Source organism: Accipiter gentilis, chromosome 33 (assembly GCF_929443795.1).
Source record: "Accipiter gentilis chromosome 33, bAccGen1.1, whole genome shotgun sequence".
NCBI classification, from domain to species: domain Eukaryota; kingdom Metazoa; phylum Chordata; class Aves; order Accipitriformes; family Accipitridae; genus Astur; species Astur gentilis.
In genome coordinates this window covers 3,988,448-4,006,340 of record NC_064912.1, presented here as the reverse complement: position 1 = coordinate 4,006,340, position 17,893 = coordinate 3,988,448, and the positions used below count along the sequence as shown (strand labels likewise).

Below are 17,893 nucleotides of genomic sequence, written 5' to 3'. Positions count from 1 at the left end.
TTGCCTTTTGAAAATACCAGTAAATTCTGAAAAAAAAATGGTTACTTTTGTAGAGGTTATGGTGATTAAACTCCTTATTTCCAGATATTTTGATATTTTTTTCATTTCAATAAGACAAATTCAGCTGTCATTTGTCTCATGCACCCACCTGCCCCTTTTCACAAAGGCAGGATAATTGTCATCTTCCTGTAATAGAGAATTTTTTTTACTAAGATCTTGTCATTTGGTAAAAAGTTCTGTGGAATTAAAAACAAGCCATATAAACCTTTGGAATAGCTAAACATACTTTTTTCTAAGTCAACTGTGAAGATGAAATCTTCCCTTACTGATAGGCTAAGTGTTTGAGTTTCTAGATACTTGAAAGCACCTGTTGTAGTAGACAGGGCAATAGCAGTTCCACTAAAGTCTGATTCACTCTGGTTACTTCTGCATTACTATTATTTCACAGAAATCTTTTTCTGAAAAAAAATTTGATTTCCAGTCTGAATACATATAGTTTGTTCTTCCTTAGACTTTTCTACATCCCACATACTGTAGGCATTTTGTTCGAGAATGCAGGTAATGCAGGCTTACTTATTTTTCAAGTATGGTATTTCTTTTTATTTCTATATGTTAAGGTTAGTCAACATTTTTGTTATTTAGAAAAAAAGGAGAATAACATGATACCTTTTGATGTGAGGGGAGAACAGTTAGAAAATTTTCCCGCTGTTGATGCTAGGAAACAGACTGCAAGAATGGGAGGAGTAAGGTGGTAAAATAACATTCCAACTATTTCCTTAGGGTTTTATGGAGGATGAAGGTCGGCAAAGGACAACAAAGTATATTTCATACATTTTTGCAGAGGAGAGTGATTTAAACCGTCAGTTTGAGAGGGAGAAGGCTAGAAGTGAGCAGTTAGCTACTGTTACTTTGGCTCTAGTGCCAGAAGATTCCGCACCTGTGGAAGATGTGTCTCCTGGAGAAGATGATACTTTGGTCTCAGACTCTGACAATGAAGAAGGAGGGAAAGATGGCAAGAAGAGAGGAAAAGGTCAGAAGGCCAACTCTGGTTCTCTGTTGAAGTTAAGTCTCCAAGATGATACCCATCAGTCAACACCAGTGAAAGGTAGATCATGATTCCGAAATTTGGAAAGAACCTTGCAATTTTCTTATGGATCCTTTTATTAAAGAAAAAATCATATGCTATTAGCTACTGTTAAAGTTTTTTATCATATATTTATTTTTACACTTATTTGATTATTTCCATGTTTTTATTATCTTTTTCTACCAAAAGTGTTATGTTTTGGAATACTGTAGGTGTGGTAATCTCTGGAGAGTCTTAGAGCAGAAGTGTGCTCTGACGTTTGCGTGCATCAAAGAATGTTTCTGACTATCACCAATCTCTGGGAAGGTCTGCTTCTCCTTATCCCTATGTCATTTCTGCCTTTTTCCCCCCATGCAAGTGAAATGCGCTCCCACACTGTGCTCCTTGGATTTTTAATTATTTTTCTGTTGGCTCCAAGGGCTGAAATGATTCTGCAGAGGGTCAGACAAATTCTGAAACTGTTGTAAGGAAGGAGGCAAGACAGTGTAGCTAAAAACAAGCATAGTGGGGAGACTGTGGTATGTATCAGTCAGGTTGGCTTAAGCTGCTCTCTGAGAGAAACAGTATCCTTGGGTAAGTTTTGTATCTGCCTTGGATGTTCTATGGTGAACTGACAAGGTATCTGTCACAAACACTTTTTTCAAAATGTCTTGCAGTTCAGGCTGTGCCCATCAGGAGCACCATCTTGGTAGAGCTTTAGGTTTTTTAAAGTCCCTGAAGATTTCAGAAGGGATTTGAACACACTTTTTATTTCTTGAAATATTTTACTTTTTTCCTAACAAAAAAGGCGGGCTGTGCCTCTTGTGAATACATATAATTTCATTCCACTGGATATGCAAAGGTCATCTTAGGTATGGGAAATAGCACAGGAGCTGACAGACCAGCCAGTTAACGTGTTTTTTTTTTTTAAATTGTAACATATAAAAATTCTTCCCCCTTTAGCAGTGTTTTTTTTTCAGTTGGAAATGTCTGATATTGAGCCTTAGAGTCTGTGCAAAATTTATTTGTTCAGGTACTGTTGTGAGCCTTCAATGGGGTGAGTATAGGTAGAGTAATACTGACTTCTTGTCTGAGACCAGATAAGATGTTAGCTAACTACTTTCAACCAGCAATAGGCTTGGGGTGACTTGACTCACAGCCTCACTCACCTAAGCATATTGTAACACAAATGTCTTACCTCCTGAAGGTAATTCCTTCATAATTTTCTTTAGTTATTTGGAACAACTTGATGTGAAAGCTACCAGCCTTTTGGGGACATATTTTAAAGAGGGCGTGGTGGTTTATTTTTTTATTTATATTAATTATTTAAATGTCCCTACAACTTCTCTGGTAAACTCCAGGGGAAGGGAGGAGAACAGATCTCCATTTCGTATGTAGATTATCTTTGGACTAATACTAAATCCTCGTTATTGTGCTTTGAGTCAGAAAAGTCAGGTTTCTGGCAGAACTTGAGAAACTTTGTGACAGAAACCCTTCTTTCTTCAGACAGCAGTTTCTGGATAAGCTAATCTGGCCCTTCACAGTCTTCTAAGTCTGCCTATGAAGAGGCTTCTGCATGGAGAAAATTATTTGATGACAGGGAGTTCACTTTTTTTTTAACTCTACTTTTGGAGGCCGAATGCAGTCATTCATGGTCAAACCACTGCTTCCAGCAGGGTAGAAGAATACGTGAAAAATGTAGCAGAATGCTTTTAAGTACAGTTACCTGGGTGGATGGGGGAATGCCTTTTATAGAGAGAGATGCTGAACATTTACAGAAAACTCTGAGAGCAGAAAAATTACAAGGCTCTTTGCTCTTAAACCAGGCTCAAAGCCAAAAGCTGTGAAGTCTCATGGGAAGAAGCTGCCTTCCCCTCAAATTCTTGAAGAGCCCGATGAGCTCCCAGACAGCCTTTCGGGGGAGAGTTCTACTTTGGAAACTCTAAAGCAGGAGGCCAATATTTCCACTTGTGCTCATTCCGTTGATGAAGATGGGGATGTGGCTGTGGTGGAGGAGGTCAGACTTGAAGACCCAAAGGTAAGACCACATGTCTTAATGTGTTCTTGTTAGTACATCTGTCTGAGCTAAGTTATGTACTTTTACAGCAAGACTCCAAGCTATAGAATTTTTATTCATTTATGGGTATTTCGGGTTTTTAAATTTAATTTCTAAGTACATTCACATTTTGGCTGCATTGTAGTTATAAGTGAAAATTATTCCAGGAGATAGGAAGGTAGATGTCCAAAATACGGTTCTGGGTTAGTTCCCTGGTGCTTTCAAAATTCCCTGTGTTGACTTAGTGTGTGTCATCACTTAATGTCTACCTGTGCACACAAGTGCTGCATATCATCTGGTCTGGTCTGGTCTAAACCAGGAGGAGCAAATGGGTTTTGACATGAAAGTTGTGTAGCCTCACTGCTGCAGGACTGAGCCTGGGACAAGAAGCCTTTTTGAGGAACAGGATATGTTGGCTTGGACTCAGCACGATGTTAAGGCAGTTACCAGCTTTCTAGGCCAAAACTCTCAAGTCCAAATGGCTCAGAATGTGGGATTGGCATAAATCTCTGCATCTAACTACATGGAATTCTTATCCTTGGTTACCTGCCCGAGAAGGGGAGATAAAAGATAATCCCCATCTGACTACTTTGTTTCAAAAAAATACATCAAAAGTCTCAATTCCTCAGATGCTACTGTGCGAGGAACCTACTTTAGACTGAAGACATTGAATAGTTCATGTAAAATTTTTATTTTGTCCATACTGTGCACTAGAAGACATGTGGCCAAAAGAAGGAAAAGCGTTCCAAAGCTACAGCAGTGGAGAGATCTCATGAAACGTACAGGCTGCTGAAGCGCCGAAATCTCATTGTGGAAGCTGTTCGAAACCTCCGGCTAATTGAAAGCTTGTTCACGTGAGTCCATCTGAAAACAGTGTACTGGGGGCCTGATGCATTTTGGTAGTAGAAGCAGTACGTTAGCAAGCCATCTGTGTGCTTATTCCGTTGTTGGCTTTTCTTGTCCCCAGTGGCATTATATGCTATAATGTTGGAGAGGATGGCACACGGAAGGTGTGGGGGGTTGTAGTTATACTGAATCTTAAAAATTAATCAGCTCTTTGGAAGCAATAATAGTTCTCTGGAGATAATTACACAAGTGGATTTTTATGTGGTATATGTCCCATAAATAGATGTCAGAGAACTTTTTCCTCGGTTCACAGTATGCCAGTGCTTGGGGCCACATAGTAAGATACAGCACTTCCCTGCTTGAGGATTCTTATATCTGCATAAGTTTTATTTCCACATGATTTCAAAAGTTGTTCATGTGTTATTCTGCCAGGGACTGTAGAGACTCATAGCTTCATGTCAGTCATTATTGGTCACTAGGATTCTAGCAAGGTCCTGAAAGTTTGCTTTTCTTTGCAGTTTTATGTGGTACGGTTGTATGTCTTCTCCTGACTTGCCTTGTCTGGACTAAAGATACTTCCCTGAATGTTGTAAGGTCTTTCAGCCTTTTGAGATTCACTTCCAAAGAGAAATGGAAACTCTGGTGCTCTCGTGGAGTCCCAGTTTCCAAATTGGCAGGACTGTTGTCGCAAATAGGATTGCACCATCCATCTTCTGTGTCAGCACAGAAGATCCTGGCATGTCAATACACACAGGGCTGCCAGCTGTAGGAATTTAGTAAGAAATCATGGCCTTATTCTCCTCTGGTTTGAGAACTTTGAAACCTTCTGTAACGTAGTTCAATTGCAGAGTGTTGTAAAATTAGAGCCTCGTCTTCTGGCACCAGCCTCATCACTGATTCATCTAGTCACATCTAAGTACAGGCTCAGAAGATATTTCAGGTCTCTGCTGTCCCCTTCAGTGCTGCCAACAGGTAGCTCACAGGTTCCCCCAGCACCAGTGAAGGTTCTGCCCTTACCAATCTCTGCAAGGAAATTTGCTGGTGTTGTCACTCCAGTTATGTTAGTTATCAGGATGTGGTAGTCTTCTGAAAAAGTTGAAGTCCATGTGTACATTCACTTATTGCCTCATTCCCTTAATACCCTTCCATACCTTTTTCAGAAGTGACTCTACAGGATTGAAAGTCAGAAATAGGGCTGAGGGGCATTTGTGAAAAAGTGCATGAAAACAGGCATGAGGAGAGTAGGGCATGAGCGCGCTCCTGCAGGCTGCTACAAGGGAAGAAGTGAGTTGGCTTCAAGTGATGGGATATGTGTATCTATATTGTGAATGCCCGTGTAGTTTCTGAGCTCTCAGCACCACCAAGTAAACTCTTTCTGCCCCAAGCTGAACTGAGCTCACAAGTGGAAATACAAAATGCCTATGTTTAATCACCGCTTAAAAAAAGCCATAGGTTTTCCTGGCCTTAGGGAGGCTGGATTCATAATTACACTGTAGCCATACACAGAGAAATCTGGCATTGAGAATTTGCTGTCACCAGAACAGCAGTCCTCACATAAAAAGGATAAGCTTAATTACAAAGAAAATACAGCTGAAATTTAAAGTTAAGTTATCAGTTATCTACAGCAAAAGGGAAAAGTGACTAGTAATGGCTGGAAGCAGGGAAATATCCATTCATCCCACATCCTCTAACAAACTGCTTAAGCCCAGCAGTGCTCCAAACTGCCTAAAATGCAAGGTATTTTTTGCATCTTTTAGGCTTCAGAAAATGGTCATGGATCAAGAGAAGCAAGAAGGTGTCTCCACTAAATGCTGCAAAAAGTCTATCGTACGACTGGTACAGAAGCTTGCGCAGGAAGGACTCCTCAGACTCTATCGTACTACAGTCATTCAAGATGGCATTAGTAAAAAGGTGACTGCACAAACCCTGGCAGCAGAAGTGGCTTTTCTCACAACCGTCTGATTTATCAAAATGTTTTGGGCCTGAAAAATATGGATGACTTCACTTTTTGTAGCAGGACCCACAGTTGAGCTGCCCAGAAGCTACATGTCCCAAACTAAGCTACTGTGAAAACCAGATTAGTCCTTTCAATTATTGTGCTGCAGATAATTGTGAGACCAAGGAATAGTCCAGAGATCAAAGTCTCTGAATCTCCCTTCTGAGAGGTTCTGCTGCTTATCAGTTATGCAATTCATGGTTCTCTCCCTGCACTGTCAGGCTGCAATAAAATTCTATTTAATCCCCTTTTGAAAGCCAGGAGTATATGAGAAATCATAAGTTAGCTTCTGAGTTGAAATTTATAGAACATTATCTATTTTTTTAAAAAACAAAAATCCACTGTTACCGAGGTTTATGGAATTAAAATGTCTGTAGTTGTAAAGCTGAGACTTGTCATTGTAACTCATGTGAAATGTTCATAAGCAGGGAGAGAGTCTGTCAAAAATTACCTGCTGCACAATTACTGTAGAGCACAATCTGAATTGTGTGTACTTTCAGCAACAATATGTATGAGTTTGGCCTTATGAGGTACGACTTTTCATTTTTCCCTTTCAGCCTAATATTTGCAAGTTTAAGTGTTTGTTCCCCAAATATTTCAGATTTTAAAAATCAAAAAGACTGATGTCTGTAGAAATGACATTAACTGTTTATTGGTACAGAGAGCATACAGTCAGGCCTCTTGCTTAATACAAACTAGCAATGGGAGTTCTGATCCAAAAGTGTTAATATTCTGTGAATTATTAAACCTTCATAGGATTCATCCATTGTGGCTACTGTTAATTAACTGTCTGTTAATCTCTGATAATTTATGCAGCTGATTAAGAACCAATATCTCCATAAATACCTTTTGTTTGTTTTCTGCTGCTCTGAACAGGTAGAGTTTGTTGTGCATCCTTCAGTGAGTCCTAATGATCCCCTTGTAAAAAGTGCCATTGAGCAGGTGCGTTTCCGAATCTCCAATTCAAGCACCGCAAACAGGCAAGTTGCAGTGATGGTTTGGATGGCTTATGGGGAACTTGGCTTATCTAGTACATGCAAAAATATGCAGAGGAAATAAACACAAAGTAAGCAAAAGAAAAGAAAAATCTCTTCTTTAGCAACAGAGAAATGGAAGCACAAAGATGAAGCAAGATGCTGAATATCTTCTGAAGTCAGGAAAGACGAGGAATTGAACTCTGCTTAATTTTTACCAAAGTGCTGTGTGGTTTTAATACAGGATTAAAGTTCCCCAGACACCAACATCCCAGGACCAAGCTGAGGAAGAAAACTTGGGTCAAGAGGCAGTTCCTGATTCAGCAGAAACACAAGAAAGCTCATGTAAAGCTGATAATAATAGTCGGGCAAGAAAAACCGATGAAAAAATGGGCATAACACAGCTAAAAAACTATCACCCTGTTACAGGTACAGCTACCTTTGGTTTTTTCTGTCATCTTTTACTTCCCATTTGTTATTGATAATCACTTTCAGATGTTGGGCTCTCCTAAGATACAATCGGGTTTTTTCTTATTTTATAGAAGAAAAATGGACTTTATGTTAAAGCAATCTCACTATCCAGTGTTTTCGTAGCTGCTTATCTTTTTTACAATTGCAAACTGGAGTATTTGCATTCACTATTACTTCTTTACTACTTGTAACTTAGTATTGGTAACTTATATATGTACTTTCAACTGCCCGTCTTCCTTTCAGGTTTTCAGTTTTGCATCAGTTTTGCAGAGAGTTTTACTTCTGTTCTAAGCCTCTTTTTATTTCTCTTTGCTACTTAATCTTCCCTCCCAGTTCCAGGACTTGGGCGTTCTCTTGGCTTTCTTCCCAAAATGCCCCGTTTAAGAATGGTCCACATGTTCCTTTGGTACTTAATTTATGGGCACCCTTTAAATGGAACACAGCAAAAAGGAGGAGGTAGCGATGGTGAGAAAAAAGGCAGCAAACAAGGGCTAGATGTGAATGCAGCTGTACTTGAAGCGCAACCAGATGGGATCTTAGAAATTACAACAACTGTGGTGAATCCTGAAATCTCTGCACAGGAGACTGAAGTAGAGTTGTCTAATCAAACAGGTAAGAAATGGCACGTCCTGACTTTCCTACAGACTTTGCCATGGTTCATTGTAGTATTTCCATAACTGTTTGATAATGTGATTTCAATGAAAACACTTTAAAGTAGGAACAGAAATGCTTGAAAAAATTACTCATATTATTAATGGCTTGTTCTCAAATTGAAAGCGATATCCTACAGGGGCATTGTTCTGGGTAGTGAAATACAGTAGGCTCAAATTGTGGATGATAAAAAGCTGTAAAGTTTGTTAGTAATTTGGAGAGCAGGATTCAAATTCAGAATAATCTTGAGTAAATTTGGAGAAATAATTTAGATTCATTTTTTGTAGGGATAGGTCTACACTGAAACCATAGTTACATAATAACTGCTTAAACTAACTTAGAAAATGTTGCCACCCTCTATTTCTTTCCCAAAAAGAAGTTGTAGTAAGGGGGACAGGATACATGTCTTCCAAAGTGAAAAAGGATATTAGAGGTGGTTGGTAAACTGTTCTCCATGCTATTGGGTATAGAAAAAGAAATAATTGGATTGAATATCCAGAAGATTATTTTTTTTAATATGCTGTAAGGATAGTTAAGTCTTGGAAGAGATTATCTTGGTGAAAAACAGTCTTAACGAGGTTACTGTAAGTGCCATCTTCATACTTCAGAACATGTGAATTCATTGAATTTGTTGCTTTCAGGCATCCTCTGAAATGTCTGTGTAAGCTAAGAAAGAAGTGCAGACTTACTGTTAGTAGGCTTAAATGTGCTTTTCAAGAGTCCTCACCAACACTGAAAAAAACCTGTAAAAGTCCACTTCAAAGAAGATTGAAAATCAATGGCTTACATAATTTTCAGGTCATTTTAGATTTTCAGATTTCCAGACTATGAACTGCTAAATGTGTTCTGCTTGAACACTCACAGTAAAACTATTAGTATAACTATTAGGTTTGTCCTGTCTGAATCTAAGCCAGTCTTCTTGTTCCTAGTGTACGTGGATGATGTGTCATGGATGCGCTATGTCCCTCCTCTCCCAGTTCACAGAGAGTTTGGATTTGGATGGGCTCTTGTTAGTGATATTCTCCTCTGCTTGCCTCTCTCACTCTTTGTTCAGATAGTACAAGTCAGCTACAAGGTATAGTGCTTTTTTTGTTTTACATTTGTTTTACTTTAAAGTCTGATAATACCAACTGTACCTATAAGTAGTAACAAATATCTTCTTAGTCTGTTTTAACAAAACTAGCCTTTGGAGAGTAGACACTTCAGTTCTTGATAGTTTGTTTTACAGAAACGTTAGTTGCTTTTACAGCCACACTGAAAAAAATGCATAGTCCTGTAATACTGCAAATTCTTGAACTAATATTTTGCAAAGGGCCTTTTATAATCTCACTGAATCTTCTGCCTCGTTGATTAACAAAAATAATGTTTAAGCATTTTACAAAAGCAGTAACGTTTGCTTAGAAAATATTTCAGTTGACAGTTCTGGTAGCAAAGCTCGATACTTTAAAAGATAGTTATATTTCACATTTTGATTAACTTCTAAAATAATTCTAGGTGGATGGTCTGGAAGATTTTTTAAATGATCCACTAAAAAAGCACACTCTGATCAGATTTCTTCCGAGGTCAGTCCGACAGCAGCTTCTCTACAAAAGGTAAGCAGATGAGTCAAAGTAAATGGCTCTAGGGAGAAAACAACAGTGGTTGACTATTTTCTCAGTTATTTCCTGTTTGTGTCAAAGAGAACTTTGTTACTTAAGACAAGGATCATCAATCTTCTAAGGATAGTGTGCCAAACTGTATCTTTCTCTCCCAAATAGAAGGTAATAAGAAACTAATAAACAATATTCATGCATGCTGTCAGGAGTGTTTGAGAGCTGGGAGGTTCTGTCCTTCATAACTCATCAGCAGGATGTTACTTCTGTATAAAACACACTCCTGACTGCTGCTAAATTCAGAATTTAATAGAGTGTAAATGTTGCTGTCCTTCATAAATCTTTCAGAAGATGCCACACTTTGCAGTTCCTGTCTCTTATACATACCATTCAATTTCTACTCATGCTCTCAGTGGCATGTCTGCTGTTGTTTGCCATTCCTCATCTAGGAGATTTAAAAATTGATATTGGACTGAAGACAGGAAGGGAAAGCAACATTAAAGGAAAATTATTTGAATATGTGGAAGCTACAGCACCATATTAGTTTCCTCAGAATGTCATTGCTAATGGCAGGGATTTTGATGGTGGGAGGCTTACACAACATTTTGCAAACCTGCGAACATGTCATTGGTGAGTGAATAGAGCTAGACAACAGTATCAGCTGTCAGGACTCGTGGTCAGTTCAGGTTTGCAATTCCTAACCTATTACTTGCTAAATCTTAGTAACAAGGAAACTGGATTTATTGTATTTTCTGAAATCTGCAGGCTCCATCTGATAGGTTTATGCAAAACAGTATGACATATAACCAAGTTGTCTCTTTGCCCGTACCCCATTCACTAAAACTTCTAACTTAGCCAAATTTGCATCAGTATGTCTAGGCTTGTCAAATGATCTTTAAGCCTCAGAGAAAACTCCTGCCAAAATACAACTCGCATTTAACTGCATGGATCTTAGTGAGTTAAATGTGGGCAAAGCTGAATTTTTGACAAACTCTCTCTCAGAAACTAGATCTTGCAAAAGTTTCCTGAAAATTCCAGAATTTTGTCATATAAGCAGATAGGCAGCATGGGAAATGCTGCACTTTTTGCTCCGCCAAAGCTATAAGCAAATGAAAGCAGTTTCTTGGAGCAGTGATTCTGAACAACCTTAACTGCAAGGATCGTTGCCTGGTTCTTTGTATGCACACGTGAAGGCTTATCGGCCCATATTTAGCAGTCATATTTTCTTACTCATGTCTTCTTTTCATAACATGAAATTGTCTGCAGATCTGTTGATGTTCTGACCTTGTTTGATTCATTTTTACATATGGTATTTCTGGATAACTTTGTTCTTTGCTAGCAAAGTTTTAGTTAGTATTTGACTAAAATATTGTGTTTATGATTTGAGGAAAGGAAATTTGGAGCTTTGGTATATTATATATTTTCCATAGGCTGACAATTCAAACAAAATATCACTTCAGAAATTCTGAAACTCAGTATTTCAAAAAAGCAGGGTTTCCTGAAACTTCAGGTTGCTGCATGGAAATGGTATGTTTTCTAGTGTCATTACTGTCTTCATGAGTGCTAATTGTAATACCTCTAATATTGCTGCAGGAGGTATATCTTTTCAGTGGTAGAAAACCTTCAAAGATTATGTTACATGGGACTGATACAGTTTGGCCCAACAGAGAAGTTTCAAGACAAAGACCAGGTAATTTTTTTTTTAAACTTAGCCATTATTCTTCATGTTATTTGTCCAGTGAAACATGCAAAATTAGGGGGTTGTAATTACCTTAAGTAGTTAAGTAAAATACTGATGTTTCAGGTATATATGCAAACCTCCAGATCCAAGTGACATATTGCAAGTTGTGCTGATAATTTTTGCCTCTTCATCTGGAAAGACGCTACTGAAATGTGTAGTGCTGGATGTTGCACTTAATAATGATCTGGGAAGTTCCAGACTGGCAGCACTTTATGAAAAATGAGCATGCCGCATTCTGTTTTGTCAAGGTGTTAGGCATTGGATGTCTGACACAGAATAAAGTCACTGATCAGAGTAAAATAATGACATTCTTACGCATCTTTTTATAAACAGAGAAGGAGAAGGCAGTCCCAACAAATACTTTATGAGGATAAGAAAGATGATTAGGCCCCAAACACAGTTATTCAAATCCTGAATGAGATCTTGTAGGAAATAGTTACTCTCTGTGGAAACTCGTAATATCCTGTGCACAAGGGGGAAAAGAAACTGTTCTAAATCTAGAAAGGAAATTTCTGGGTTGCTGACAAGGGAGGTTTGGGAATACAGTGCAATAGGGTGGGGATGGGTGTGTCCACTATCAGAGCACTGTCTCAAAATAGCAAAGACTGAGAAGATGCTAAACAGTCCTAAAATAATTGTGTGTCCTGTAGATTAGGCAGTTTCAATTATTTTTACCTACCAGCCTGAAACATACTGTACTTGACAGGTCTTTGTGTATATGAAGAGAAATGCTGTGATTGTTGATACCACTATCTGTGACCCCCACTATAACCTGGCACAAAGTAGCCGCCCATTTGAGAGACGCTTCTATGTTCTGAATACCATGCAGGATGTGGAAAACTTCTGGTTTGATTTGCAGTGTGTCTGCCTTAATACACCATTGGGTATGGTATAATTGTGCACTCTTATCACCTTTACTGTTTATTCTGCTCATGCCACAATTCCTCCTTTCCTAAAACTTGAGGCAGGCTCTGTTTTGTCACTTCCAATGTTTTGTTCTCTTGGCTGGTCTCCTTGTGCATCAGAAAAACCTAGAAGTTCTGTCCATATAATTCTATGAAGTTGAGATCCAAGAAACAGACCTATACACTTGAAATTTTCAGAGCAGTGTTAATGGAAAAGCATTGCTGTCCTGTTAGAAGTATCAAATTTGGTAATAGCCCTGTTAGATTTTAATCCAGTTGTGAAAAAGCCTTTTCAAATATAGTTCCTGGTATACTTTTGCCATAGCTCTCTACCAGTTTAAACAGAGAGCCTTTTCCTTAGAAGGATGTTGCTAAACCTTCTAACAGATAGCCCGAGTTAGATGAGAAGTGGAAGATAAAGGAGTTTATGCACCCCAGTTTTTTGGAGTTTATTTTTGTGTTTAGTCCTTTTACATTTTTAAACAGGACATACAGCTACAAGTATACATTATAAAAAAAAAAAAATATAAAATTGGAGGCACGATACTTCTCCTGAAACCCTAGACAACACTGTTGTGTATTTCTGTAATTTAGTCAGCCAGGTAAAAGGATCTATCTGTAATTTTGTCTTACTTTTGCATTGAAGCAGTCATGTGCAAAAGGCTCCTTACACATTTGTCAAATGGTAGCATGTTTGTGATTGTTGCAGCTTTTGCAGGCTAGTCAGACCATGATCACTTTTAGCCCCCAAAATATGGGAATGCTGTTGTTTCACCAGTCTGCATGATTATGAAAGCTTTTTTGTGTTGTAGTTAAGTATTTTCCATGCTGAGCCTTGAGGGGAAAACTACTCTGTGCTGGATTTTAATATTGAGCATCTAAGATCAGATACCTGCCTGAGATCCAGTCTTCCTCTATTGTCTTTGTAGCACGGGCAGCCAAAAAGCAGTAGTAAGCCAGAAACTGGGTTTTCTTCCTACCTTTGAGTTCTGTTACTATAAAACCATCACATGACTCCTCTGCTGTATCCTGAATGTATCTCCAACATGAAGGTGTCAGACATGCAAAACGTTCACATTGTGTTTCAGCAGTCACAACCTGCCAAATCGTTTCTGGAGGATTGTTGACGTACTTGAGCATCTGAAAGGCTGTGATCGATCCATGCCTAAAATATCAGTCAGCTGCTGAATTTTTTTTCCTTATAAAGGGTACCAGCCTCCCATTATTTCTGCCCTGAATACAATTTTGGACAAGTTAGTGCCTTGTATTGGAAATTAACTGGAACACGGTTAGCCTCTGTAAGAAGGTAGCATGTTTTATTGGGAAGTGGTAAAAATATTAGTACTGTTTGGGAGCAGTAGTTTGGCATCGCAGGGTGGATTGAAAAAGGATTGAAGTCTTACTTATGCTGATAGTCAAAACCATTTGTATTTCTAGGAGTCGTCCGCTGTCCTCGTTCAAAGAGAAGTAATCTTCAAGGGGAGGAGACTGCACTAGATGTAGAAATGGAACAAGAGTCGGCAGTGGATAAACACAATCTGGAACGAAAGTGTGCAATGTTGGAATATACCACGTACGTCATCTTCATCCTTGTTTTGTTGATTCAGTGGTCAAAAAGGACTTGTGGTTTTGAGGATGTTATTTAATAGCAAATGCAGTTAAGACTCTAGCATTTCAGTTGAGTGTTGTGGGGTTGGGGTTTTTTTGTAATTCAGAGGCTATCTGATTAAAAAGCTGTGTACTTATGTATCATGTTTACAAGTAACTTGTTTACCAAGCAGGTCCTCATGCTAGAGGAATGGGAAAACCAAGAACAGATTTCCTTCCAAAGTAGTACAGATGTGTGTTGCAAGAGTCTTGGGGAAAGTAAAGTTGAGAGGGAAGGAATGCTTCCTAAGTACAGTTAATGTAAGGGAAAAATTTAAATATTTGCTGTTCTTGTGCTTTATATCATGGTATCTCAAATACCCTATAGCTTCAGTAGCTCCCCAGTGTCACATTCTGAAATCTGTCTTTCTGTGTTGCAATCTGCTGCATATTGTTCACAGAATAATTTCTAATATGGTATTGGTGCACACTGGTGAAATCTAAGTGATCTCTGGAGCAATTCATCTGCTGCCTAATCACAACCAGAATGCTTGAGAGGATTGCGTACTTAGAAACTGTGACAGCCATGCAGAATGCCAGTTATATTTTTTATATTGAGCATTGTGTACTGTGGTTTAGTTTTGTTGATATGCTATTCTGTTTTAATAAACAGTCTGTTTAAAAGTATTTTCGGTTAGTTCAGTGTTACAGGTAGATATATCGGGTTATCTTAAAAAAATTAATGGAGTTGAGGGAACCTAATTCCACTGATCCTGGCTGATAGAAAAAAATTCTGTTCAGTCCACTTGTCAGCTTTCAATTGTCTCCATTGTATGGTAAGAAATCTTTTAAATTGGGTATCTGATGTTGACTTGCAGTTAGGCTGGAGATGACTGGAACATCTTTAAGGTCAAGAAACATTTTTTTTATTTAATTGATGGTGTTATGTTATAATGAAAGAGTTGTCTATTGAAAGCTTGTCTGAAATATTTTTTCATCATAGCTTTCAAAAAATCTTTCATAAGGTGAAACAGGATTTCAAAAATACTCTTTGGTGAATTGTCAGAGCTGTTATCTACTGCATATGCAAAGCTCATTCATGGTTAGATTTTCACTTTCATTTTCTGAGGAATTAAGTTTGTCTCCATGATTTCTTGCAAAGTGTTGTATTTCTGAAGAAGAAAAACTATATAGCTCATTTGTGAAGGGTACCAGTTCATCCATGACATGCTATTCATTGTCAGTTTCATCCGCTTTCCCGGGAGAAAATTGTGGTGCATTGTAGTTTTTTGGCTTGTATGTGTATTGAAACATGCTTTAACTTACTTGTTAGAAAACTGGTGAGACCAGTGCTTGACAGTCAGTGTGAAAAATGCAGGGTTATGATTGCCTTTAGTTCCTGTGGAAGATTTTCCCCACACTTGTCCTGAGAAAGTTTTTCTTCTGAGCAGTTATTTTTTCTAGTTCTATGGCAGGAATAGTGCTGAGAACAGTTTAACATTGCCATTGGAACTTAAGTTAACAATAGTGAAGTTGCTCTGGGTGTAATCTTTAAACTGAAAGCTCAGTCATTAAATATCCAGGATTAGAACTTAATGGAAGAGCATTGTTGTCATGCTACTTCTGGAACAGGGTTAAGGGAAGGAGCATCTCTCTTTTTCCTCTCTTTCACAGCCCTATTTAGACTCCCTGGGCAAGGCACAGGGAGTTCTGCACATTGCAAACATGTCACTTAAGAGCAGCTGAGAAGGCACTCCCTACAAAATAATTACTGTATATTTTGTTACTTTTTCTCTTAGAGGCAGCCGAGAGGTGGTCGATGATGGAACTATCCCTGGAGATGGGTTAGGAGCTGCAGGTCTGGATTCCAGCTTTTATGGGCATCTAAAACGCAATTGGATCTGGACAAGCTACATCATCAATAAGACTAGGAAGGTGGGTATTTTAAAATTTACATGCTGTAATGACTTTTCCAAATGTTAGTATTCTTAAGGTTGAGATACTGATAGCAAAATGTTACTGCTTGCATGCTTTCTTAGTCGCGTGTCTCAGTAAGGCTTTGCATCACTGGAAAGAAACGCATGCCAAACGTAGTAAATCTTTGTGCTGAAGTGAATGAAAGAATTGGATGTAAATTTTATCTGAACTGAATTTGGTAATGCGTTCAACCAAAGGAGAAGTACTTTATTAAGTAAACAGTTTAGATTACTTAATGGTGCCTCTTCCCTGTCTGAAATGGAGTTGTCAGATGAAAACTGAAACATCCAGAACAAGGAAATGCACACAGCAAAAAAAAAAAAAAATTACTAGGAAGCCAAATATATGCAAATAAGAGTGGCCATCCCAGTTCTGGCTAATGTTCTGTCTCTGATGGTTGCCAATAAAAGGTTTGTAGGGAAGGTTGTAAAACCAAGGTAGAAGTGTAGTGATATTTCCTCAGAATATTCTCCTAGCTGTTTGCAAGTTTGGCTCAAGGACATTCTGAACTCAAGGGTGATGTTTCAAAGCTGCTAATAACTTTTTCTTCTAGCATTAATTGTCTAATCATTTTTTGGACACATGTAAATCTTTAGTATCCACAGCCTCATGTAGCAACATGTTTCAAAGTCCTATTATGTGTCACCACTTTCTTTTTGATGGTTTAAGCTCTCTAATAATTGCAGTACTAAGGGAAGCTGTAAAAAATATTCTCCATTACCCTTTCAGTTTCACTTGATTTTGTAAACATCTCTCATGTTTCCCGTTATCATCTCTTTTTAAAGACTAGCATCTACTAGATTACTTAACTGTTCCTAGCATGGAACCTGTTCTGCCTTTAATCATTCTTGTTCCCTTTCTTTTAACCTGTTCTAGTTCCACTATATCCTTTTTAAGGTGAAAATAGAATTATGTAGTGCATTCAGGCTGAGGCCTACTGTAGATTTTTATAGGTGCATAGTTGTTGCTCTCCTTTCCTAAGAATTCCTTACATTTGCTTTGCTTTTTGACCATTACCAAGCATTGAACAAGTACTTTCACAGAACTGCCTGTAACTACCCTACCCTAAGTAGTGGTCAAATTAGAGCCTATCACTGTATATGTAAAATTAGAGTTGCTCAGTTTTGACCTCAGGCAGGATCACTTCACTCTGAATTTCATCTGCTGTTCTGTCACATAGTTATTCAGCATTAACAGGACCTCCTGCAATTCTTCAGTCTTGGCTTTCGTCTCTATGTCTGACCAGCTTTTATCACCAATAAACTCCTCACAAGAGGAATGGGTTTTGCTGAGAATGGCAAAACTCCAAATACATTGCAATCAGTTCAGGCTCAGATTTAAGATGGATACAATATGGTGTAGGAGGCATTTTCTCAATATTTGTGTTGGCATTTTGGTTTTGTGCTCCTTAGAAGTTCCTTTGGAATGTAAAATGCTTTGAAAAAATACTGTTTTACAGAAAATTCCGTTCAGCCTCTGTAGCAGTGAAAGAATCAAGCATTTCTTTTCCAGTGATGACTTATTTTAAACTTGAGGAGATTTGCTGAAGTTCTAACCTTCATAACCTAGTGGTCATTATAGTATGACTTAAGAAAAGCTCTAGAGCCATTCAGATATGTGGTAGTAATAAGAGAAATGAATCCTTTGCTGTAGCCAGGGATCTTTTCCTTTATACTGAAAATTTATTTCTGACACTACTCAAAGGATATCATTTATAGTGATGTTAAAACCAGCATGCTCCTTTTGCATATCACCTTTTTGAAAGTTGTGTTGTCTTAGGAAAGTACAGTTTCTGAAAATGGACTGACTGTGAGACTCCAAACCTTCTTAACAAAACACCCCCTTCCACTCAGTACTGGAGGTAAGGTGGTGATGCTGGTGGTAGGGTCTGTAACTGTATTATAGCTGTTACTGTCTTGTCAAACCCAGTATGGAGGATGTGGGTTATTCCTGTCTCCTTATGGTAATCTAGGATGCTTCTGGGGCAGTAAAATAGATAAAATATTTCCTTCCCTATTTCTGGGTATATGGAAC

The 17,893-nt window shown here is 38.3% G+C and overlaps 1 protein-coding gene across 3 annotated transcripts in view; it reads left to right on the top strand.

Annotated features, from left to right (window-relative positions):
• GTF3C1 (general transcription factor IIIC subunit 1) overlaps positions 1-17,893 on the top strand; it is a 44,966-nt gene that overhangs the window by 9,760 nt on the left and 17,313 nt on the right. For 2 of the 3 annotated variants that reach the window (XM_049791499.1, XM_049791497.1), the window contains exons 9-22: positions 781-1,105; positions 2,890-3,101; positions 3,834-3,973; positions 5,723-5,876; positions 6,838-6,941; positions 7,180-7,364; positions 7,740-8,018; positions 8,987-9,132; positions 9,552-9,649; positions 11,243-11,339; positions 12,097-12,274; positions 13,733-13,868; positions 15,682-15,817; positions 17,639-17,720. In XM_049791499.1, coding sequence (XP_049647456.1) covers positions 781-1,105; positions 2,890-3,101; positions 3,834-3,973; positions 5,723-5,876; positions 6,838-6,941; positions 7,180-7,364; positions 7,740-8,018; positions 8,987-9,132; positions 9,552-9,649; positions 11,243-11,339; positions 12,097-12,274; positions 13,733-13,868; positions 15,682-15,817; positions 17,639-17,720 — 2,272 coding nt within the window. The remainder of the gene's footprint in view (positions 1-780; positions 1,106-2,889; positions 3,102-3,833; positions 3,974-5,722; positions 5,877-6,837; positions 6,942-7,179; positions 7,365-7,739; positions 8,019-8,986; positions 9,133-9,551; positions 9,650-11,242; positions 11,340-12,096; positions 12,275-13,732; positions 13,869-15,681; positions 15,818-17,638; positions 17,721-17,893) is intronic. The other variant, XM_049791498.1, reaches the window with a different exon arrangement.